The sequence below is a fragment of the Pseudorca crassidens genome, chromosome 1 (assembly GCF_039906515.1).
Source record: "Pseudorca crassidens isolate mPseCra1 chromosome 1, mPseCra1.hap1, whole genome shotgun sequence".
Lineage (NCBI taxonomy): Eukaryota > Metazoa > Chordata > Mammalia > Artiodactyla > Delphinidae > Pseudorca > Pseudorca crassidens.
The window spans coordinates 34,691,614-34,716,649 of record NC_090296.1 but is presented as its reverse complement, the minus strand read 5'-3'; the positions used below and the strand labels follow the sequence as shown (position 1 = coordinate 34,716,649).

Sequence of the window (25,036 nt, the reverse complement as noted above, 5' to 3'; positions counted from 1 at the left end):
GTTTTATTTATTTATTTGGCTGCATTAGGTCTTCGTTGCTGTGCGCGGGCTTTCTCTAGTTGCGGCGAGCGGGGGCTACTCTTCGTTGCGGTGCGCAGGCTTCTCATTGCGGTGGCTTCTCTTGTTGTGGAGCACGAGCTCTAGGCGCCCAGGCTTCAGTAGTTGCAGCATGCAGGCTCAGTAGTTGCGGCATGGGGGCCCTAGAGCACGCGGGCTTCAGTAGCTGTGGCGCGTGGGCTCTATGTCACGCGGGCTTCAGTAGCTGTGGCACGCAGGCTTAGTTGCTCTGTGGCATGTGGGATCTTCGCCCGGACCAGGGATCGAACCCGTGTCCCCTGCATTGGCGGGCAGATTCTTAACCACCGAGACTCTAGGGAAGTCCTTCCATAGTCACTTTTATTTTCTTTCAATTATTAAATACTCCCTCTGAATGATTTCATAGCTTAGGAAGAAACTCATTTTTTTTAAAGTAGTACAACCTCGTATTTATTTATTTTAACATTTTTATTTGAGTATAATTGCTTTACAATGGTGTGCTAGTTTCTGCCTTACAACAGAGTGAATTAGCTATACATACACATACATTCCCATATCTAACCCCTCCTGCGTCTCCCCACAACCCTCCCCATCCCACCCCTCCAGGCAGTCACAAAGCACCGAACTGATCTCCCCGTGCCATGCGGCCGCCTCCCAATAGCTGTCTATTTTACATTTGGTAGTATATTTAAGTCCATGTCACTCTCTCACTTCGTCCCAGCTTACCCTTTCCCCTCCCCAAGTCCTCAAGTCCAATCTCTATGTCTGCGTCTTTATTCCTGTCCTGCCCCTAGGTTCTTCAGAACCCTTTTTTTAGATTCCATGTATATGTGTTAGCTTATGATATTTGTTTTTCTCTCTGACTTACTTCACTCTGTATGACAGACTCTAGGTCCATCCACTTCACACAAATAACTCAATTTCGTTTCTTTTTATGGTTGAGTAATAGTCCATTGTATATATGTGCCACGTCTTCTTTATCCATTCATCTGTCGATGGACACTTAGGTTGTTTCCATGTCTTGGCTATTGTAAATAGAGCTGCAGTGAACATTGTGGTGCATGATTCTTTTTGAATTATGGTTTTCTCAGGGTATAGGCCCAGTAGTGGGATTGCTGGGTCATATGGTAGTTCTATTTTTAGTTTTTTAAGGAACCTCCATACTGTTCTCCATAGTGGCTGTATCAATTTACGTTCCCAGCAACAGTGCAAAAGGGTTCCCTTTTCTCCACACCCTCTCCAGCATTTGTTGTTTGTAGATTGTCTGATGATGCCCATTCTAACTGGTGTGAGATGATATCTCATTGTAGTTTTGATTTGCATTTCTCTAATGATTAGTGATGTTGAGCATTCTTTCATGTGTTTGTTGGCATTCTGTATATCTTCTTTGGAGAAATGTCTATTTAGGTTTTCTGCCCATTTTTGGATTGGTTTTTTTTTTTTGATATTGAGCTGCTTGTAAATTTTGGAGATTAAACCTTTGTCAGTTGCTTCACTTGCAAATATTTTCTCCCATTCTGGGTTGTCTTTTCGTCTTGTTTATGGTTTCCTTTGCTGTGCAAAAGCTTTTAAGTTTCATTAGGTCCCATTTGTTTATTTTTGTTTTTATTTCCATTTCTCTAGGAGGTGGGTCAAAAAGGATCTTGCTGTGATTTATGTCATAGAGTGTTCTGCCTATGTTTTGCTCTAAGAGTTTTTTAGTGTCTGGCCTTACATTTAGGTCTTTAATCCATTTTGAATTTATTTTTGTGTTTGGTGTTAGGGAGTGTTCTAATTTCATTCTTTTACGTGTAGCTGTCCAATTTTCCCAGCACCACTTATTGAAAAGGCTGTCTTTTCTCCATTGTATACTCTTGCCTCCTTTACCAAAAATAAGGTGACCATATGTGCATGTGTTTATCTCTGGGCTTTCTATCCTGTTCCATTGATCTATATTTCTGTTTTTGGTGCCAGTACCATTCTGTCGTGATTACTGTAGCTTTGTAGTATAGTCTGAAGTCCAGCAGCCTGATTGCTCCAGCTCTGTTTTTCTTTTTCAAGATTGCTTTGGCTATTCGGGGTCTTTTGTGTTTCCATACAAGTTGTGAAATTTTTTGTTCTACTTCTGTGAAAAATGCCATTGGTAGTTTGATAGGGATTGCATTGAGTGTGTAGATTGCTTTGGGTAATATAGTCATTTTCACAATGTTGATTCTTCCAATCCAAGTACATGGTCTATCTCTCCATCTGTTGGTATCATCTTTCATTTCTTTCATCAGTGTCTTATAGTTTTCTGCATACAGGTCTTTTGTCTCCTTAGGTAAGTTTATTCCTAGATATTTTATTCTTTTTGTTGCAATGGTAAATGGGAGTGTTTCCTTAATTTCTCTTTCAGGTTTTTCATCATTAGTGTATAGGAATGCAAGAGATTTCTGTGCATTACTTTTGTATCCTGCTACTTTACCAAATTCATTGATTAACTCTTGTAGTTTTCTGGTGGCATCTTTAGGATTCTCTATGTATAGTGTCATGTTGTCTGCAAACAGTGACAGCTTTACTTCTTTTCCGATTCGGATTTACTTCTTCTTTTCCAATTCGGATTCCTTTTTTTTTTTTTTTTTGGCGGTATGCAGGCCTCTCACTGTTGTGGCCTCTCCTGTTGCGGAGCATAGGCTCCGGACACGCAGGCTCAGTGGCCATGACTCACGGGCCTAGCCGCTCCGTGGCATGTGGGATCTTCCCGGACCGGGGCACGAACCCGCGTCCCCTGCATCAGCAGGTGGACTCTCAACCACTGCACCACCAGGGAAGCCCTGGATTCCTTTCATTTCTTTTTCTTCTTTGGTTGCTGTGGCTAAAACTTCCAAAACTATGTTGAATAATAGTGATGAGAGTGGACAACCTTGTCTTGTTCCTGATCTTAGTGGAAATAGTTTCAGTTTTTCACCATTGAAGACGATGTTGGCTGTGGGTTTGTCATATATGGCCTTTATTATGTTGAGGTAAGTTCCCTCTATGCCTACTTTCTGGAGAGTTTTTATCATGAATGGGTGTTGAATTTTGTGGAAAGCTTTTTCTGCATCTATTGAGATGATCATATGGTTTTTCTCCTTCAATTTGTTAATATGGTTTATCACATTGATTGATTTGCGTATATTGAAGAATCCTTGCATTCCTGGGATAAACCCCACTTGATCATGGTGTATGATCCTTTTAATGTGCTGTTGGATCCTGTTTGCTAGTATTTTGTTGAGGATTTTTGCATCTATGTTTATCAGTGATATTGGCCTGTAGTTTTCTTTCTTTGTGACATCTTTGTCTGGTTTTGATATCAGGGTGATGGTGGCCTTGTAGAATGAGTTTGGGAGTGTTCTTACCTCTGCTGTATTTTGGAAGAGTTTGAGAAGGATAGCTGTTAGCTCTTCTCTAAATGTTTGATAGAATTCGCCTGTGAAGCTGTCTGGTCCTGAGGTTTTATTTGTTGGAAGATTCTTAATCACAGTCCCAATTTCAGTGCTTGTGATTGGTCTGTTTTTATTTTCTATTTTTTCCTGGTTCAGTCTCCGAAGGTTGTGCTTTTCTAAGAATTTGTCCATTTCTTCCAGGTTGTCCATTTGTTTGGCATATAGTTGCTTGTAGTAATCTCTCATGATCCTTTGTATTTCTACAGTGTCAGTTGTTACTTCTCCTTTTTCATTTTTAATTTCTATTGATTTGAGTCTTCTCCCTCTTTTTTCTTGATGAGTCTGGCTAATGGTTTATCAATTTTGTTTATCTTCTCAAAGAACCAGCTTTTAGTTTTATTGATCTTTGCTCTTGTTTCCTTTATTTCTTTTTCATTTCTTTCTTTTTTTTTTTTTTTTTTTTTTTTTTTGCGGTACGCGGGCCTCTCACTGTTGTGGCCTCTCCCGTTGCAGAGCACAGGTTCCAGATGCGCAGCCTCAGCGGCCATGGCTCACGGGCCCAGCCGCTCCGCGGCATGTGGGATCTTCCCAGACTGGGGCATGAACCCGTGTCCCCTGCATCGGCAGGCGGACTCTCAACCACTGCGCCACCAGGGAAGCCCTCTTTTTCATTTATTTCTGATCTGATCTTTATGACTCCTTTCCTTCTGCTAACTTTGGGGTTTTTTTGTTCTTCTTTCTCTAATTGCTTTAGGTGTAAGGTTAGGTTGTTTATTTGAGATTTTTCTTGTTTCTTGAGGTGGGATTGTATTGCTATAAACTTCCCTCTTAGAATTTCTTTTGCTGCATCCCATAGGTTTTGGGTCATCGTGTTTTCATTGTCATTTGAAGAAACTCATTTCAGCCTGACTCTTTCTGGTCATCTGTTTGTGCCCAGACTCTTTCAGGCACAAGGGCAGCGCCAACATACACCTGAGTTGGATTCTGCTGCTATGTGTTGTTACTTGGTGTGTCCTCTGGTATATGCCAAGGTGGATAATCAGAGGATAAGATTATATCATCATATCTTTTAGTTAAGGGCTACTTAGGGGGAAAATACTATAAGAAACATATAAATCTTTGATCTACAATAAATTTTTTTTAAATACTTATGGATTTATTTGGCTGCACTGGTTCTTAGTTGTGGCATGTGGGATCTAGTTCCCTGACCAGGGATTGAACCCAGGCCCCCTGTATTGGGAGCGTGGAGTCTTAACCACTGGACCACCAGCGAAGTCCCTGATCTACAATAAATTCTGCTTTTATTTACACATGGATAGTGTCAATTGAAAGTTTCCTTTTAATTCCAGTATCTTTGTTGCACATATATATTTTAAATATTTTCTTTATGTTTTTTAGGACTTTCTATGTCTTTCCCCACTGGAGCTTATGAAGATGACTGGACTTAGTTATCAAGGTGTCCATGAACTTTTGTGTGTGGTCAGCAGGGCCTGTGCCCCACGGATGCAAACGGTATGTATATATTTTAGAATTATGATTTGATTTTTATTTTGAAACGATTCTGTATCTCGTTTAAAATCTTTTGGGTGATGAGGCAAAAGCAAAAATAGAGATGAGCACCTCAAAAATACCAACCCTCACAGCATAGAGTTAGTCCTCTAATGAGAATATATGTAAGAAATTTATGTAGTTTATAAGCTCATGGGAGACAGTTCCTAATTATGGGAATGAGAGGGTAATATGATTTTTTTTTCTCTGTAGCTGGTATTGATATTTCAAAAGGTCATCTTTCTCTTTTGTTTGTTTGGGTAGGATTTGTGAACCTCATGGTTAAAGTATAATATACTGTTAATTTTAGAATGCTCCTGTCTCTGTAATACTAACTTTTATCATCATTACTTACTGTGCATCATAAAGTACACCTGTTGGACTTATACTCTCTTACTGATTGAATGAATAATACTTGAAAACTTATCCTCACTCCTGAGAAGAGTTAAAGTGTTTTGTAATAAGCCCTCATCAAGTTGTACCATTATTTCATACTTTCTGTCTCATGACTAGCTTTTCAAAATATAGGTTTAGTGCATGGTAGAAAATATCTTGTTTTCCCAGAATAAGAGTTGCCTAAAAGTCTGTCCGGTGTTTTACAAATGTATTTGTTTATGTGGGTTATAAATTACTTACCTTACTACCTTATATTGAAATTTGGTAACCACTAAGCAATAAAGTAGGGTCTAACTCTGTGAAGGAGGAAGGAAGGAATATTTGTGTCATTTGAAACTTTGCAAACAATGAACAAAGTGAGTATTTTCTTTTGTTCAGATTTAGCTCATTGTCTAAGGAAAATACATTAAAGGCAAAATAGTCAGAAGGAGAATTAGAATTGGAGTTAGAGATGGGCAGTAGTCTTAGCTTTGTCGTTGATCCGGTATCTTTGAAGAGCTCGCTTTGTTTTATGGGAGAAGTTAGAGAGTTAAAATAGTATCTTATGATTCTGTGACAAGGTTCAAGTTAACTTGTCACTATTTTGAAGGTTGTAAATCACCAAGAGAACATTTTGGTTTGACATCTGTCGTTCTATTTGGTCAATATCTATGGCATGTTCCTAGTTAGATAATTAAGTAGGAGACTGTGAATAGGAAATTCACCTTTAGTCTCCACTTCCATCACCACTTTCAGCTGCAATGTCACTACCATTCCAAATGCCAGTTCAAAGAGCCATCTTTCTCCTTCGTTGTACATTACTCTGGTAAAATTCTTTAGATTTGAATCCTGTCTTAAATATTGGCTTAGCCTTAGCTCATTCCCTCATAAAGCTTTTTTTGTTAATTTATTTATTCAATAATTTATTCCTTCAACCAATATTTATCGAGTGCCAGCCATGGATCTGTCAGGTACTGGGGATATTATAGTGAAGATGACTGATAAAGTTCCTGCCCTCATGTAGCTTACAGTCTAGTGGGAACAGTCAGACAGTAAACAAATAATTATACAAATGATTAGTTAACTGTAGTAATGACGAGTCCTATCAAAGAAAAGTACAAAGAGCTTAGAAACTGAATAACAGGGACATTACTTAGTTTAGGGGTCCTTAGGAAGGGCTCCCTCAAGGAAGCGATACTTCAGCTCAAACCTGAAGGATGAATAGGAGAGAGATGGACAACGGAGTTGGGAAGGGAGGGAGCAGGGAAGGGTTTGCAGGCACTGTGACTGGGAAATGCAAAGCCCCTGCGAAGAGCAGGAGAATCGTGCTTGTATGGTAAGAAAGTCAGGCCAGTGTGAATGAACGTAGTGGCAAGGAAGAGAGTGTCAAGAGATGAAGTTGTAGAAGCAAGCAGGGGTCAGGTCACTGGGACCTGCAGACCATGTTAAGGATTTTGGACTTTATTCTGAAAGCAATGACACATCATCAAAGGGAGTAATCTAATACGTGTTTTTAAAAACTCAGTCTTTAAACATAGACACGTGATTGAAAAGGAACAAGAAAATATTTGTGAAGACTAGTTAGGTATCTATGACTGTATTACAGACAGATTGTGACATGGACTATTAGTGTGGTACTGATGCCGATGGTGTAATGTCAGTTGTCGTGAGAGATACTTAGGAGGTAGAATGAATAGGATTCGGTGATGATTTGGCTGTGGGTGGTGGTGAGGTACAGGAAAGTGTCAGAGATGATTCCTTGATTTTGCTTTGAAAGATTGGGTGGTACCATTTCCTGAGATGAGGAATATCGGAAGAGGATCAGGTTTGAGGGCGGCAGATCGTGAATTCGTTAGTACCTGTCGAATTTTTGGTGCTTGTGAAACATTGAGTAGAGATGCGAAGTAGGCAGTTAAATATGTGGACTGTGAGCTTGAAGTAGAGGTCTGCACTGGAAGCTGCATTGGGGAGTCATCGGGGTGAACATGGTAGTCAAAGCCGTGAAAATGGGCGAGAGATTGCCTAGAAGGTATGTACAGTGAGAATGTAAGTGTGCCCAAGACCACGTCCCGAATCCAGCCAGCATTTCAAGATCAGATTAGACAACGATGAGTCTAGGAAGCAGCCTCCAGGGTAGAAGAGAACTGGTGGTGTGTCATATCGCAGGGTCCCTCTTTGTCTCGCTTATGTACACACTATGATTTCTGAAGTCTTGTTCTGTTAGTTCATTTTAGTAGTTTTTTGAGTCACGAGAACTATTATTCTAGTAATTACATTTATAGTTGCAAAGGAAGTACTTTAATGTTAACAGATTGGACTGCCTTTACATGTCTGTAAAGTGTCCCCATGCCCACCTATGTTGCCTGATAGATTGTAGGCAATATTTAGGTATTTCTAAATCAGATGAAAGGCACACACCTTTTACTGTAGCTTTATTCTATTTTATTTTATGTGCCTGAATGTTGCCTTTAAAAAACTCTGTGGCAATCCATGGTTTAACTGATCTAAGAACTCAATAGGTGAGATTAGACAAGAGTGGGCACATTTATGGCTCATACGTATTAATATACTGGTCTTCCTACGTCCTCACAGGAGCAGAAGAGCCTTGGATTTGAGACCTAGACTTATTAAATTGTAAACTTTAGGTGGGTAGAAACTAGGTCTGTTTGGGTTACCACTCTATTCCCAGAGCTTATCATAGTATATGGCATGAAGTTGGCAATTAATTCATATTTTTTGAATGAATGAAGGAATGAAAAATTTCAGTTCTGTGGCTTGACTTCAGTTTTGGGCAACTTAATATAACAGTAGTAATTTTTAATGTTAGAGATTGCAGAGAGGCAAGTGTTCTTACACATTGCTGGTGGGTATGTAATCATGTTAACCACATCTGCAAAGACCCTTTTTCCAAATAAGGTAATATTCACAGGTTCCAAGCATTTGATGTGGCTGTCTTTTGGGAGGCCATTTCTTAGTCTCCCCCATCCACCTTCAAGCTGTTCTTCGTAAAGCAACCTTGGTTTGAAATGGTAGCTTGGCCATGTCACTCCCTGTTGCTCTCAGCCTACACGCCACACTTCAGCAACGCTCTTCCTGATTAGGCCCCTGTTTATTTCTCCAGCCTTATTGCTTGCCATACCACGACCTCGCGCCTTCTTTCCGACGTTCTAAATGAACTCTTTTTGTTTTTTGTAGTTTTTGTGAGTTTCCATTTCCTTTCTTTCTTGCTTCTCGACCTTTCTTCGTACATTCTTGTCTCTTTGCCAGGAACATGCACATTCCCTTTGCCTGTCTAATAGTCATTTCAGGTTTTAGCTCAGACATCCAGATCTCCCTTGAAGCCTTCCTATATCACAAAATCCAGATCAGGTATACTCTCTCCAGATCTCCACTTGCCCTATCACAGTATCTCTTATTTAAGTGTATGGTAATTGCTTAGTTTCTAGTCCTAATTTCATAGTCCCTAGTTGGCTATAAGTACTGTGGGGCAGGGGCTCTGTCTTTTATATCACAGCCCCCAGATCTAGCACAGTCCCCGGCACAGAGTAAATAGTTGTTGAATAAATAAACAGTAGAAGAAAAAAAAGGGGTTCCAACTGCTAGAATTTGAGTTTGGAGTTGACTTATGTTTTTGAATAAATATTGAGGTTGAAAATAACTTAATCTCTTCTTTGTTCAGGCTTATGAGATAAAGACACAGAGGTCTGTTGCTCCATCACCAGCATTTTTATCTACAACCCTCTCTGCTTTGGATGAAGCCCTGCATGGTGGTGTAGCTTGTGGATCCCTCACAGAGGTAAAAAAGAAACTTTCCAAACCTTCTTCCATTGACTTAGAACCTTCAGAGCCAGGGGAAAAAGGTTAATTAAAAACATAAATTATTTTGGGAATATTCATCTAAATTATAAGTACCTCAAGGGCATGGTTCTCCACTCAGTCCCTAGTACAGTACTAGTACAGTACATCAAAAGGAAGATGGTCCAAAAAAATCCCTGCTGACTGACTGAAATCTGCTTGGGTTGCTGTTTCTTTGAATTAGAAAGTGATGAATATTATGAAATAATATGAAACAATTTGGGGGAATTAGAAAAGGATCACTACTTAGTGTATTAGGAAGGAAAACTTGAAATTTTATTAACAATGTGGGCAAATTATAGTATTAAACTGAAATGAGCTATTTTCACTTCCTGTTAAAGATAAAATTTGGTTCTAGGAAGTAATAGGTTGTTGTATTAGTTATATATTTTTGCATAACAAATTACCCCCAAACTAAGTGGCTTAAACAACAATAAACATTGATTTCCATTTCTTTGGGGGTGGCTTAGCTCAGTGATATTGGCGAAGGATGCGAGGGGGCAGGTTGGTGCTGGTTGTTGGCGGAGGTCACGATTCCTCTCCAGAGGGCTCTCCACAGGTTGCTTGAGTCTCCTCCTGACACGATGTCTTGACTCCCTCAGGCAAGATGGAAATGGCTATTGCTTTGATGATTCAGCTTTGGAAGTTATATACCATCACTTCTGCCACTTTCTCTTCTTTAGAAGCGGGTAATTAAGTCCAGCCCACATTCAAGGAAAGGGAAATTAGATTCTACCTTTTGAAAGAAGTGTCAAGAATTTGAGGATATTTTAAAGCCACAACAGTTCTTTTCCTTGAAAAGTGCATTCATGTGCTTACTGGTCCTCATGTGGTGACTCCATAGACTATGTTTACCAGAACACTCCTGAGGGACTTCTTGCGTGAGAGTTCTAGGGGAATAGATGCTTGAAACAAACTTTTAACAAGAGTAGACGCTTATATTCTGATAGGCATAAATTTAACTGTAGATATTTTCCCTTGAAAATAGGGGACCTGTTTTAGGTAGTATACATTATTTTATTTCCGGTCTTCCAAGAAAGATTTTTTTTTTATAAAGTTTTTTTTTTTTTAATTTTTATTTATTTTATTTTTGGCTGTATTGGGTCTTCGTTGCTGCGTGTGGGCTTTTCTCTGGTTGTGGCAAGTGGGAGCTACTTTTCGTTGCGGTGCATGGGCTTCTCATTTTGGTGGCTTCTCTTGTTGTGGAGCACGGGCTCTAGACACGTGGACTTCAGTAGTTGTGGCACACGGGCTCAGTAGTTGTGGGTCGCAGACTGAGCAGTTGTGGCTCGTGGGCTCTAGAGTGCAGGCGCAGTAGTTGTGGCACATGGGCTTAGTTGCTCTGCGGCATATGGGATCTTCCTGGACCAGGGCTCGAACCCGTGTCCCCTGAATTGGCAGGCGGATTCTTAACTACTGCACCACCAGGGAAGCCCACCAAGAAAGATTTTAAAATATGTGTGTGCTATACCTAGTAGATGCCTATTGGATAGTAGGTAAATGAATGAAAGAGTGAATTAACCTTTAATAGAAATTAGAATGTGCTGTTGCAGGGCACTGCCACCAGATGGTGCCAGAATCCTATCTTACATAATCTTTTTGTGATCTAGTTGGACCTTTGTTGAAATAGGTTTATTTTAAAAAAAAAGAAGAGGCTTTATAGTAATTGTGATCCACAGTTATAAACTTAATTATTTAAATAGCAAAACTTCAGGAAGATTAACCAACAAATACTTTCTTATTTTTTAAGTTTTGGAATAGTTTCAATACTTTTTCATGTAGCTTTTATCAATTCTTTCTGAATCCAAGAGATAGTTACAAGCCATTAGATGTTTCTTCATCATCTGATTGGCTGACATGGAATATAAATACCCTGATTGCTTATTAGAGGCAAGTTCTCTACTTTCTGTTTCAGCTCCAGGTAGCCTCTGCAGTCTTTTTGGGATTTTTCAGCTGAGTACAGGGAGTATTTGTTGACCTTGTATTAAAAATAAAAATTTAATATCTATCTTATGTATACAAGATTAAATACATCCTGCATGTGTAAGTTATGAACATTTATGAGCCTGTGACCCAATATAAAACGCAGAACAATACCAAAATCATTGAAACCAACTGTGGGCTCCTCCCTGATCCCATCTTTGGCCTTCTGTTGGGAGGTAACTTCCCTCCTGAATTTCCACCATTGCTATCTTTTTTTTTTAATTGAAGTATAGTTGATTTACAATATTATATTGGTGTCAGGTGTACAGCATAGTGATTCTACCATTGCTGTACTTTTTTTCCCCAATGGTTACCAATACCTATAGTTTTCCTTTATCACTCATATACATAGGAAATGTAGCATTTTATTTAGTTTTGCTTATTTTTGAGCTCTATTACACAATATATTGGTGATTCAATCATATCTCTTCTATGAATTGATTTTTCCACTTAATATTATTTTCTAAGATTTATCCATGTTGCAAGTAGCAAGAGTATAATTCATTTTCACTGCTGTGTCATACTCCATTTTGAAAATATGGCCACAGTTTGTTTATCCCTTCTCCTGTGAGTGAACATTTGGGTTGTTTCCAAATATTAGCAGTTTGCTGCTAATATAAACAAGTCCTGTGAAAACTGTTGTACATGTCTCCTGGATCACATGTACAGGTATTTCTCTAGGGCACAGATTGGCAAACTACTGCCCAGTGATCAAATCTGGACAGCTGCCTGTTTTTTATAAATAAAGTTTTATTGTAACACAACTATGTTCATTTGTTTACATTTTGTCTGTGGCAGTTTTTGAGATACAAGGCAGAGTTGCATTAGTTGTGGCAGAGACCTCATGGTTTGCAAAGCCTAAAATATTTACTAGCTGGCTCCTGTCTAGGGGATCTACCTTGGAGTGATTTGCTGGTTATTATAGAGTATGCACATAGGTAACATTGCAGAATCAGGACAAATTGTTTTCCAGAGTGGTTGTGCCTGTTTACATTCCTATGAGTGATGTGCACGAATACCTCTTGCTCCATGTCTTCTTACCTTGGTATTATCTGACTTCTCAGTTTCTGCCCATCTTTGTGATCTTAGTTTTCATTTTCCTGATTACTAATGAGCTGGAATATCTTTTTATAAATCATTCGGCTATTTAAAAAAATAATTTTATTTTATTTTTTTATACAGCAGGTTCTTATTAGTCATCCATTTTATACACATCAGTGTATACATGTCAATCCCAGTCTCTCAGTTCATCACACCACGATCCCCACCCCCCTCCACTTTCTCCCCTTGGTGTCCATACGTTTGTTCTCTACATCTGTGTCTCTATTTCTGCCCTGCAAACCAGTTCATCTGTACCATTTTTCTAGGTTCCATATATATGTGTTAATATACGATATTTGTTTTTCTCTTTCTGACTTACTTCACTCTGTATGACAGTCTCTAGATCCATCCACGTCTCTACAAATGACCCAGTTTCGTTCCTTTTTATGGCTGAGTAATATTCCACTGTATATATGTACCACATCTTCTTTACCCATTCGTCTGTTGATGGGCATTTAGGGTGCTTCCATGAACTGGCTATTGTAAATAGTGCTGCAATGAACATTGGGGTGCATGTGTCTTTTTGAATTATGGTTTTCTCTGGGTATATGCCCAGTAATGGGATTGCTGGGTCATATGGTAATTCTATATTTAGTTTTTTAGGGAACCTCCATACTGGCTGTATCAATTTACATTCCCACGAACACCCTCTCCAGGATTTGTTGTTTGTAGATGTTCTGATGATGCACATTCTAACTGGTGTGAGGTGATAAATCATTGCAGTTTTGATTTACATTTCTCTAATGATTAGTGATGTTCAGCAGCTTTTCATGTGCTTCTTGGCCATCTGTATGTCTTCTTTGGAGAAATGTCTAGGTCTTCTGCCCATTTTTGGATTGGGTTGTTTGTTTTTTTAATATTGAGCTGCATGAGCTGTTTATATATTTTGGAGATTAATCCTTTGTCCATTGATTAGTTTGCAAATATTTTCTCCCATTCTGAGGGTTGTCTTTTTGTCTTCTTTGTAGTTTCCTTTGCTGTGCAAAAGCTTTTAAGTTTCATTAGGTCCCATTTGTTTGTTTTTATTTCCATTACTCTAGGCCATGGATCAAAAAAGATCTTGCTGTGATTTATGTCAAAGAGTGTTCTGCCTATGTTTTCCTCTAAGAGTTTTATAGTGCCCAGCCTTACATTTAGGTCTTTAATCCATTTTGAGTTTTATTTTTGTGTATGGTGTTAAGGAGTGTTCTAATTTCATTCTTTTACATGTAGCTGTCCAGTTTTCCCAGCACCACTCATTAAAGAGACTGTCTTTTCTCCATTGTATATCCTCGCCTCCTTTGTCATAGATTAGTTGACCATAGGTGCGTAGGTTTATCTCTAGGCTTTCTATCCTGTTTCATTGATCTGTATTTCTGTTTTTGCACCAGTACCATGTTGTCTTGATTCCTGTAGCTTTATAGTATGTCTGAAGTCAGGAAGTCTGATTCCTCCGGCTCCGTTTTTTTCCCTCAAGACTACTTTGGCTATTCGGAGTCTTTTGTGTCTCCATACAAATTTTTAGATTTTTTGTTCTAGTTCTATAAAAATTGCAACTGGTAATTTGATAGAGATTGCATTGAATCTGTAGATTACTTTGGGTAGTACATCATTTTCACAAGTTTGATTCTTCTAATCCAACAACATCGAATATCTCTCCATCTGTTTATGTCATCTTTGATTTCTTTCATCAGTGTCTTATAGTTTTCTGAGTACAGGTCTTTTAACTCCTTAGGTAGGTTTATTCCTAGGTATTTTATTCTTTTTGTTGCAGTGGTAAATGGGAGTGTTTCCTTAATTTCTCTTTCTGATCTTTCGTTGTTAGTGTATAGGAATGCAAGAGATTTCTGTGCATTAATTTTGTATCCTGCAACTTTACCAGATGCATTGATGAGCTCTAGTAGTTTTCTGGTGGCATCTTTAGGATTCTCTATGTGTAGTATCATGTCATCTGCAAACAGTGACAGTTTTACTTCTTCTTTTCCAATTTGTATTCCTTTTATTTATTTTTCTTCTCTGATTGCTGTGGCTAGGACTTCCAAAACTATGTTGAATAATAGTGGTGAGAGTGGACATCCTTGTCTTGTTCCTGATCTTAGAGGAAATGCTTTCAGTTTTTCACCACTGAGAATGATGTTTGCTGTTGGTTTGTCATATATGGTCTTTATTATGTTGAGGTAGGTTCCCTCTATGTCCACTTCCTGAAGAGTTTTTATCATAAATCGGTGTTGAATTTTGTGGAAAGCTTTTTCTGCATCTATTGAGATGACCATATGGTTTTTATTCTTCAATTTCCTGTTACGGTGTATCACATTGATTCATTTGCGTATATTGAAGAATACTTGCATCCCTGGGATAAATCCCACTTCGTCATGGTGTATGATCCTATTAATGTGTAGTTGGATTCTGTTTGCTAGTATTTTGTTGAGGATTATTGCATCTATGTTCATCAGTGATATTGGTCTGTAATTTTCTGTTTTTGTAGTATCTTTGTCTGTTTTTGGTATGAGGGTGATGGTGGTCTCATAAAATGAGTTTGGGAGTGTTCCTTCCTCTGCAATTTTTTGGAAGAGTTTGAGAAGGATGTATGTTAGCTCTTCTCTAAATGTTTGATAGAATTCACCTGTGATGCCATCTGGTCCTGGACTTTTGTTTGTTGGAAGATCTTTTAATCAGTTTCAATTTCATTACTTATGATTGGTCTGTTCATATTTTCTATTTCTTCCTGGTTCATTCTTGGAAGGTTATACCTTTCTAAGAATTTGTCCATTTCTTCCAGGTTGTCCATTTTATGGGCATAGAGTTGCTTGTAGTAGTTTCTTAGGATGCTTTGTATTTCTGCGGTGTCTGTTGTAACTTCTCCTTTTTCATTTCTAATTTTATTGATTTGAGTCCTCTCCCTCTTTTTCTTTTTCATTTTTTTTTTTTTTTTTGTGGTACCTGGGCCTCTCACTGTTGTGGCCTCTCCCGTTTCAGAGCACAGGCTCCAGACGCGCAGGCTTAGCGGCCATGGCTCACAGGCCCAGCCTCTCCGTGGTATGTGGGATCCTCCCGGACCGGGGCACAAACCCACGTCCCCTGCATCAGCAGGCGGACTCTCAACCACTGCGCCACCAGGGAAGCCCTCCCTCTTTTTCTTGATGAGTCTGGCTAATGGTTTATCAATTTTGTTTATCTTCTCAAAGAACCAGCTTTTAGTTTTATTGATGTTTGCTATTGTTTTCTTTGTTTCTATTTCAGTTATTTCTGCTCTGATCTTCATGATTTCTTTCCTTCCACTAACTTTGGGTTTTGTTTGTTCTTCTTTATCCAGTTCCTTTAGGTGTAAGGTTAGATTGTTTATTTGAGATTTTCTTGCTTCTTGAGGTAAGCTTGTATTGCTATAAACTTACCTCTTAGAACTGCTTTTGCTGCATCCCATAGGTTTTGGATCGTCGTGTTTTTGTTTTCATTTGTCTCTAGGTATTTTTTGATTTCCTCTTTGATTTCTTCAGTGATCTCTTGGTTATTTAGTAACGTATTTTTTATCCTCCATGTGTTTGTGTTTTTTATGTTTTTTCCCTGTAATTCCTTTCTAATCTCATAGTTTTGTGGTCAGAAAAGATGCTTGATATGATTTCAATTTTCTTAAATTTACTGAGGCTTGATTTGTGACCCAAGATGTGATCGGTCCTAGAGAATGTTCCATGTGCACTTGCGATGAAAGTGTAATCTGCTGTTTTGGGATGGAATGTCCTATGAATATCAATTAAATCGAAGGCCTGAACCAAGATAGTGGAGTAGAAGGACGTGCTCTCACTCCCTCTTGTGAGAACACCAGAATCACAGGTAGCTGCTGGACAATCATCGACAGGAAGACACTGGAACTCACCAAAAAAGATACCCCACATCCAAAGACAAAGGAGAAGCCACAATGAGATGGTAGGAGGGGTGCAGTCAGGACAAAATGAAATCCCATAATTGCTGGGTGGGCGACTCACAGACTGGAGAATAATTATACCATGGAAGTCCACCCACTGGAGTGAAGGTTCTGAGCCACACGTCAGGCTTCCCAACCTGGGGGTCTGGCAACAGGAGGAGGAATTCCTAGAGAATCAGACTTTGAAGCCTAGTGGGATTTGATTGCAAGACTTCGACAGGACTGGGGGAAACAGAGACTCCACTATTGGAGGGCACACACAAAGTAGTGTTCCCATCGGGACCCAGGGGAAGGAGCAGTGAACCCAGGGGAGACTGAACCAGACACACCTGCTAGTGTGGAGGGTTTCCTGCAGAGGCAGGAGGTGGCTGTGGCTCACCGCAGGGACAAGGACACTGGCAGCAGAAGTTCTGGGAAGCACTCCTTGGCATGAGCCCTCCCAGAGTCTGCCGTTAACCCCACCAAAGAGCCCAGGTAGTCTCCAGTTTTGGTTTGCCTTAGGCCAAACAACCAACAGGTGGGAAGCCCAGCCCCACCCATCAGCAGTCAAGCAGATTAAAGTTTTACTGAGCTCTGCCCAGCAGAGCAGCATCCAGCTCTACCCACCACCAGTCCCTCCCATCAGGAAACCTGCACAAGCTTCTTAAATAGCCTCATCCACCAGAGGGCAGACAACAGAAGCAAGAAGAACTACAATCCTGCAGCCTGTCGAACAAAAACCACATTCACGGAAAGATAGACAAGATGAAAAGGCAGAGGACTATGTACCAGATGAAGGAACAAGACAAAAACCCCAGAAAAACAACTAAATGGAGTGGAGATAGGCAACCTTCCAGAAAAAGAATTCAGAATAATGATAGTGAAGATGATCCAGGACCAATGGAGGCAAAGATCAAGAAGATGAAAGAAATGTTTAACAAAGACCTAGAAGAACTAAAGAACAAACAAACAGAGATGAACAATACAATGACTGAAATGAAAAGTACACTAGAAGGAATCAATAGCAGAATAACTGAGGCAGAAGAAGGGATAAGTGACTTGGAAGACAGAATGGTGGAATTCACTGCTGCAGAACAGAATAAAGAAAAAAGAATGAAAAGAAATGAAGACAGCCTAAGAGACCTCTGGGACAACATTAAACTCAACAACATTCGCATTATAGGGGTCCCAGAGGGAGAAGAGAGAGAGAAAGGACCTGAGAAAATCTTTGAAGAAATTATAGTTGAAAACTTCCCTAACATGGGGAACAAAATAGCCACCCAAGTCCAGGAAGTGCAACGAGTCCCATACAGGATAAACCCAAGGAGAAACATGCTGAGACACATAGTAATCAAACTGGCAAATATTAAAGACAAAGAAAAGTAATTGAAAGCAGCAAGGGAAAAATGACAAATAATATACAAGGTAACTCCCATAAGGTTAACAGCTGATTTCTCAGCAGAAACTCTACAAGCCAGAAGGGAGTGTCATGATATACTTAAAGTGATGAAAGGGAAAAACATACAACCAAGATTACTCTACCTGGCAAGGATCTCATTCAGAATTGATGGAGAAGTCAAAAGCTTTACAGACAAGCAAAAGCTAAGAGAATGCAGCACCACCAAACCAGCTCTACAACAAATGGTAAAGGAACTTCTCTAAGTGGGAAACACAAGAGAAAAAAAGGACCTACAATAGCAAACCCAAAATAATTAAGAAAATGGTAAACGAACTTACATATCAATAATTACCTTAAACGTGAATGGATTAAATGCTCCAACCAAAAGCCACAGGCTTGCTGAATGGGTACAAAAAGAAGACCCATCTATGTGCTGTCTAGAAGAGACCCATTTCAGACCTAGGGACACATACAGACTGAAAGTGAGGGGATGGAAAAAGATATTCCATGCAAATGGAAATCAAAAGAAAGCTGGAGTAGCAATACCCATATCAGATAAAATAGACTTTAAAATAAAGAATGTTACAAGAGACAAGGAAGGACATAACATAATGATCAAGGGATCAATCCAAGAAGAAGATATAACAATTATAAATATGTATGCACCCAACATAGGAGCACCTCAATACATAAGGCAACTGCTAACAGCTGTAAAAGACGAAATCGACAGTAACACAATAATAGTGGGGGTCATTAACACCTCACACCAATGGACAGGTCATCTAAAATGAAAATAAATAAGGAAACAGAAGCTTTAAATGACACAATAGACCAGGTAGATTTAATTGATATTTATAGGACATTCCATCCCAAAACAGCAGATTACACTTTCTTCTCAAGTGCGCATGGAACATTCTTCAGGATAGATCACATCTTGGGTCACAAACCAAGCCTCAGTAAATTTAAGAAAGTTGAAATCATATCAAGCATCTTTTCTGACCACAATGCTATGAGATTAGAAATGAATTACGGGGAAATAACGTAAAAAACACAAACACATGGAGGCTAAATACTACGTTACTAAATAACCAAGAGATCACTGAAGAAATCAAAGAGGAAATCAAAAAATACCTAGAGACAAATGACAATGAAAACTAGACAATCCCAAACCTATGAGGTACAGCAAAAGCAGTTCTAAGAGGGAAGTTTATAGCTATACAAGCATAGCCTCAAGAAACCTCAAGAAACAAGAAAAATAACCTCAAGAAACAAGAAAAATCTCAAATAAATATTCTAACCTTACACCTAAAGGAACTAGGTAAAGAAGAACAAACAAAACCCAAAGTTAGTGGAAGGAAAGAAATCATAAAGATCAGAGCAGAAATAACTGAAATAGAAACAAAGAAAACAATAGCAAACATCAATAAAACTAAAAGCTGGTTCTTTTAGTTCAAGAAAACTAAAAGCTGCTTGTCTTTTAGAAGATAAGCAAAATTGATGAACCATTAGCCAGACTCATCAAGAAAAAGAGGGAGAGGACTCAAATCAATAGAATTAGAAATGAAAAAGGAGAAGTTACAACAGACACTGCAGAAATACAAAGCATCCTAAGAGACTACGACAAGCAACTCTATGCCAATAAAATGGACAACCTGGAAGAAATGGACAAATTCTTAGAAAGGTATAACCTCCAAGACTGAACCAGGACGAAATATAAAATATGAACAGACCAATCACAAGTAATGAAATTGAAACTGTGATTTAAAATCTTCCAACAAACAAAAGTCCAGGACCAGATGGCTTCACAGGTGAATTCTATCAACCATTTAGAGAAGAGCTGACACCCATCCTTCTCAAACGCTTCCAAAAAATTACGGAGGAAGGAATACTCCCAAACTCATTGTATGAGGCCACAGTTACTCTGATACCAAAACCAGACAAAGATACTACAAAAAAAGAAAATTACAGACCAATACATTGATGAATATAGATGCAAAAATCCTCAACAAAATACCTGCAAACAGAATCCAACAACACATTAAAAGGATCATACACCATGATCAAGTGGGATTTATCCCAGGGATGCAAGGATTCTTCAGTATACACAAATCAATCAATGTGATACACCATATCAGCAAATTGAAGAATAAAAACCATATGATCATCTCAATGGATGCAGAAAAAGCTGTCCACAAAATTCAACACCCATTTATGATTAAAAACTCTCCAGAAAGTGGGCATTGAGGGAACCTACCTCAACATAATAAAGGCCATATAAGACAAACCCACAGCAAACATCATTCTTAATGGTGAATAATTGAAAGCATTTCCTCTAAGATCAGGAACAAGACAAGGATGTCCACTCTCACCACTATTATTCAACATAGTTTTGGAAGTCCAAGCCTCGGCAATCAGAGAAGAAAAATAAATAAAAGGAATACAAATTGGAAAAGAAGAAGTTAAACTGTCACTGTTGGCAGATGACATGATACTATACATAGAAAATCCTAAAGATGCCACCAGAAAACTACTATAGCTCATCAATGAATTTGGTAAAGTTTCAAGATACAAAATTAATGCACAGAAATCTCTTACATTCCTATACACTAATGATGAAAAATCTGAAAGAGAAATTAAGGAAACACTCCCATTTACCATTGCAACAAAAAGAATAAAATGCCTAGGAATACATCTACCTAGGGAGACAAAAGACCTGTACTCAGAAAACTATAAGACACTGATGAAAGAAATGAAAGATGATACCAACAGATGGAGAGAGATACCATGTTCTTGGTTGGAAAAAACAATATTGTGAAAATGACTAGACTACTGAAAGCAGTCTACAGATTCGATGCAATCCCTATCAAATTACCAGTGGCAATTTTTATGGAAGTAGAAAAAAATCTTAAAATCTGTATGGAGACACAAAAGACTCCGAATAGCCAAAGTAGTCTTGAGGGAAAAAAACGGAGCTGGAGGAATCAGACTCCCTGACTTCAGACTATACTACGTAGGTACAGTAATCAAGACAATATGGTACTGTCACAAAAACAGAAACATAGATCAATGGAACAAGATAGAAAGCCCAGAGTTAAACCCACACACCTATGGTCAACTTATGTATGATAAAGCAGGCAAGAATATACAATGGAGAAAAGGCAGTCTCTTCAATAAGTGGTGCTGGGAAAAGTGGACAGCTACATGTAAAAGAATGAAATTAGAACACTCCCTAACACCATACACAAAAAGAAACTCAAAATGGACTAGAGACCTAAATGTAAGACCGGACACTGTAAAACTCTTAGAGGAAAACACAGGAAGAACACTCTTTGACATAAATCACAGCAAGATCTTTTTTGATCCACCCCCTAGAGTAATGGAAATAAAAACAAAAATAAACAAATGAGACCTAATGAAACTTAAAAGCTTTTGCATAGCAAAGGAAACCATGAACAAGACGAAAAGACAACCCTCAGAATGGGAGAAAATATTTGCAAACAAATCAACAGACAAAGGATTAATCTCCAAAATAATATAAACAGCTCATGCAGCTTGATAGTAAAAAACAAACAACCCAATCCAAAAATGGGCAGAAGACGTAAATAGACATTTCTCCAAAGAAGACATACAGATGGCCAAGAAGCACATGAAAAGCTGCTCAACATCACTAATCTTTAGAGAAATGCAAAACAAAACTACAATGAAGTATCACCTCACACCGTTTAGAATGGGCATCATCAGAAAATCTACAAACAACAAATGCTGGAGAGGGCGTGGAGAAAAGGGAACCCTCTTGCACTGTTGGTGGGAATGTAAACTGATACAGCCACTATGGAGAACAGTATGGAGGGTCCTTAAAAAAGTAAAAATAGAATTACCATATGATCCAGCAATCCCACTACTGGTCATATACCCAGAGAAAACCACAATTCAAAAAGACACATGCTCCACAATGTTCATTGCAGCACTATTTACAATAGCCAGGTCATGGAGGCAACCTAAATGCCCATTGACAGCTGAATGGGTAAAGGAGATATGGTACATATATACAATGGAATATTACTCAGCCATAAAAAGGAACAAAATTGGGTCATTTGTAGAGACATGGATGGATCTAGAGACTCATACAGAGTGAAGTAAGTCAGAAAGCGAAAAACAAATATCGTATATTAACACATATATGTGGAACCTAGAAAAATGGTACAGATGAACTGGCTTGCAGGGCAGAAATAGAGACACAGATGTAGGGAACAAACGTATGGACACCAAGCGGGGGAAAGCGGTGTGGGGTGGTGGTGGTGGTGTGATGAATTGGGCGATTGGGATTGACATGTATACACTGATGTGTATAAAATGGATGACTAATAAGAACCTGCTGTATAAAAAAAGTGTGATCAAATGTATTCTATGGGAAAGCAGTAAAAATAGACCATATTTACAGTCTAAATTATACAATAATTTAATGTATTTGTAGATGTATTTATAGATGTATTTATTATTGCAGATTGTATTTGCTTTATCAATGTCTTTACTTTGGGAATCAAAAAAAAATAAAAGAAAATAAAATCTGAAAAAAATACTTCATATTCGTCAGGATAATGGTTATTAGAGGAGAGAGTGGTCGTTAATAGAAGAAATCAGTGACATTCTCTTGATGTGAGTTGACTGGGTTCAGTTTGTGAAAATTTATTTAACTCTATTATGATTTTTGCACTTTCTGTATGTTGTATGTTATACTTTAACAAATGTTTAATAAATGAAAATCCTCCATAAAAATAAAGAAAATCAATTAAATCTATCTGGTCTATTGTATCATTTAAAGATTGTGTTTCCTTATTAATTTTCTGTTTGGATGATCTGTCCATTGGTGTAAGTGAGGTGTTAAAGTCCCCCACTATTGTTGTGTTACTGTCAATTTTCTCTTTTATAGATGTTAGCAGTTGCCGTATGTATTGAGTTCCTTCCAATGTTGGGTGCATATATATTTATAATTGTTATATCCTCTTCTCAGATTGATCCCTTGATCATTATGTCATGTCCTTCCTTGTCTCTTGTAACATTCTTTATTTTAAAGTCTATTTTATCTGATATGAGTATTGCTATTCCTGCTTTCTTTTGATTTCCATTTGCATGGAATATCTTTTTCCATCCCCTTACTTTCAGTCTGTATGTGTCCCTAGGTCTGAAGTGGGTCTCTTGTAGACAGCATATATATGGGTCTTGTTTTTTTGTATCCATTTAGTGAGCCTGTGTCTTTTGGTTGGAGCATTTAATCCGTTCACGTTTAAGGTAATTATCGATATATATGTTCCTATGACCATTTTCTTAATTGTTTTTTTTTGTTTTTGTAGGTCCTTTTTTTGTCTTGTGTTTCCCACATAGAGAAGTTCCTTTAGCATTTGTTGTAGAGCTGGTTTGGTGGTGCTGAATTCTCTTAGCTTTTGCTTATCTGTAAAGCTTTTGATTTCTCCATCGAATCTGAATGAGATCCTTGCCAGGTAGAGTAATCTTGATTGCAGTTTCTTCCCTTTCATCACTTTAAATATATCGTGCTACTCCCTTCTGGCTTGTAGAGTTTCTGCTGAGAAATCAACTGTTAACCTTGTGGGAGTTCCTTTGTGTGTTATTTGTTGTTTTTCCCTTTCAATATTTTTTCTTTGTCTTTAATATTTGCCAATTTGATTACTATGTGTCTCGGCGTGTTTCTCCTTGGGTTTATCCTGCCTGGGGCTCTCTGTGCTTCCTGGACTTGGGTGGCTATTTCCTTTCCCATGTTAGGGAAATTTTTGACTCTAATCTCTTCAAATAGTTTCTCGGGTCCTTTCTCTGTCTCTTCTCCTTCTGGGACCCCTATAATGCAAATGTTGTTGCATTTAATGTCCCAGAGGTCTCTTAGGCTGTCTTCATTTCTTTCCATTCTTTTTTCTTTATTCTGTTCTGTGGCAGTGAATTCCACCATTCTGTCTTCCAGGTCGCTTATCTGTTCTTCTCCCTCCGTTATTCTGCTATTGATTCCTTCTAGTATATTTTTCATTTCAGTTATTGTATTGTTCATCTCTGTTTGTTTGTCCTTTAATTCTTTTAGGTTTCTGGTAAACATTTCTTGCATCTTCTCAATCTTTACCTCCATTCTTTTTTTTTTAAGTTATTTTATTTAGTTTATTTATTTTTGTCTCTGTTGGGTCTTTGTTGCTGTGTGCAGGCTTTCTCTAGTTCCTGTGAGTGGGGGCTACTGTTCATTGAGGTGTGCAGGCTTCTCATTGCAGTGGCTTCTCTTGTTGCAGAGCACAGGCTCTAGGCACGCGGGCTTCAGTAGTTGTGGCTCGTGGGTTCCAGAGCGCAGGCTTAGTAGTTGTGGCGCATAGGCTTAGTTGCTCCGTGGCATGTGGGATCTTCCCGGACCAGGGCTCGAACCTGTGTCCCCTGCATTGGCAGGCAGATTCTTAACCACTGTGCCAGCAGGGAACCCCTGCCTCCGTTCTTTCTCCGAGATCTTGGATCATCTTCACTATCATTATTCTGAATTCTTTTTCTGGAAGGTCGCCTATCTCCTCTTCATTTAGTTGTTTTTCTGGCGTTTTATCTTGTTCCTTCATCTGGTACAAAGTCCTCTGCTTTTTCATTTTGTCTGTCTTTCTGTGAATGTGGTTTTCATTCCACAGGCTGCAGAATTGTAGTTCTTCTTGCTTCTGCTCAAAAATAATTTTATTAAGGTACAATTTAAATACTCTAAAATTCAACCTCTGTAACTGTAATTCGATTATATTAGTGAATTCATAGTAAATCATCACAATCCAGGTTTACAACGTGTCCCATCATCCTAAAACATTCCCTCATGCCCGATTATAGTTAATCCTCACTCCAATCCTCAGCCCTAGGCATCCACTGATCTACGTTTTGTCTACATATTTGCCTTTTCTAAACATTTCATATAAATGGAATCAAATAATATGTCGCTTTTGTGTTTGGTGTTTTTCACCTAGAATGATGTTTTTGAAGTTCATTCATTTTGTAACATGTATTAGCAGTTTGTTCTTATTAATTGTTGAGTAGTATTAATAGTATTCCATGGTATGGCTGTAACACATTTTGTTTATCCAACTGTCAGTTGATTGGTACTTGGATTGTTTACAGTTTTTATCTATCAGGAATAATGCTATTATGAAAATTCACAAACATGTCTTTGTGTGGGCATAGGTTTTTTACCTCTCTTGCATAGATTCCTAGGAGTGGAATGGCTAGATCATACGCTAGGTGCATGTTTAGCTTTCTAAGAAACTGCCAGGCTGCTTTCCAAAGTGGTTGTGACATTTTACACTCTCACCAGCAATTCATGATGGTTTGTTTTTCCACATCCTCAGCAACACTTAGTATTGTTTATCTTTTTGATTTTAGCTGTTCTAGTGAGTGTTAGAACACTGTGGCTGTTAATTTTAATTTGTGTTTTCCTAATGACTTGGTTTTAATTTGTGTTTTCCT

The 25,036-nt window shown here is 38.4% G+C and overlaps 1 protein-coding gene across 5 annotated transcripts in view; it reads left to right on the top strand.

Annotated features, from left to right (window-relative positions):
- RAD51B (RAD51 paralog B) overlaps nucleotides 1–25,036 on the top strand; it is a 692,465-nt gene that overhangs the window by 4,308 nt on the left and 663,121 nt on the right. For all 5 annotated transcript variants that reach the window (XM_067732518.1, XM_067732498.1, XM_067732489.1 and 2 more), the window contains exons 3-4: nucleotides 4,818–4,931; nucleotides 9,022–9,138. In XM_067732518.1, coding sequence (XP_067588619.1) covers nucleotides 4,818–4,931; nucleotides 9,022–9,138 — 231 coding nt within the window. The remainder of the gene's footprint in view (nucleotides 1–4,817; nucleotides 4,932–9,021; nucleotides 9,139–25,036) is intronic.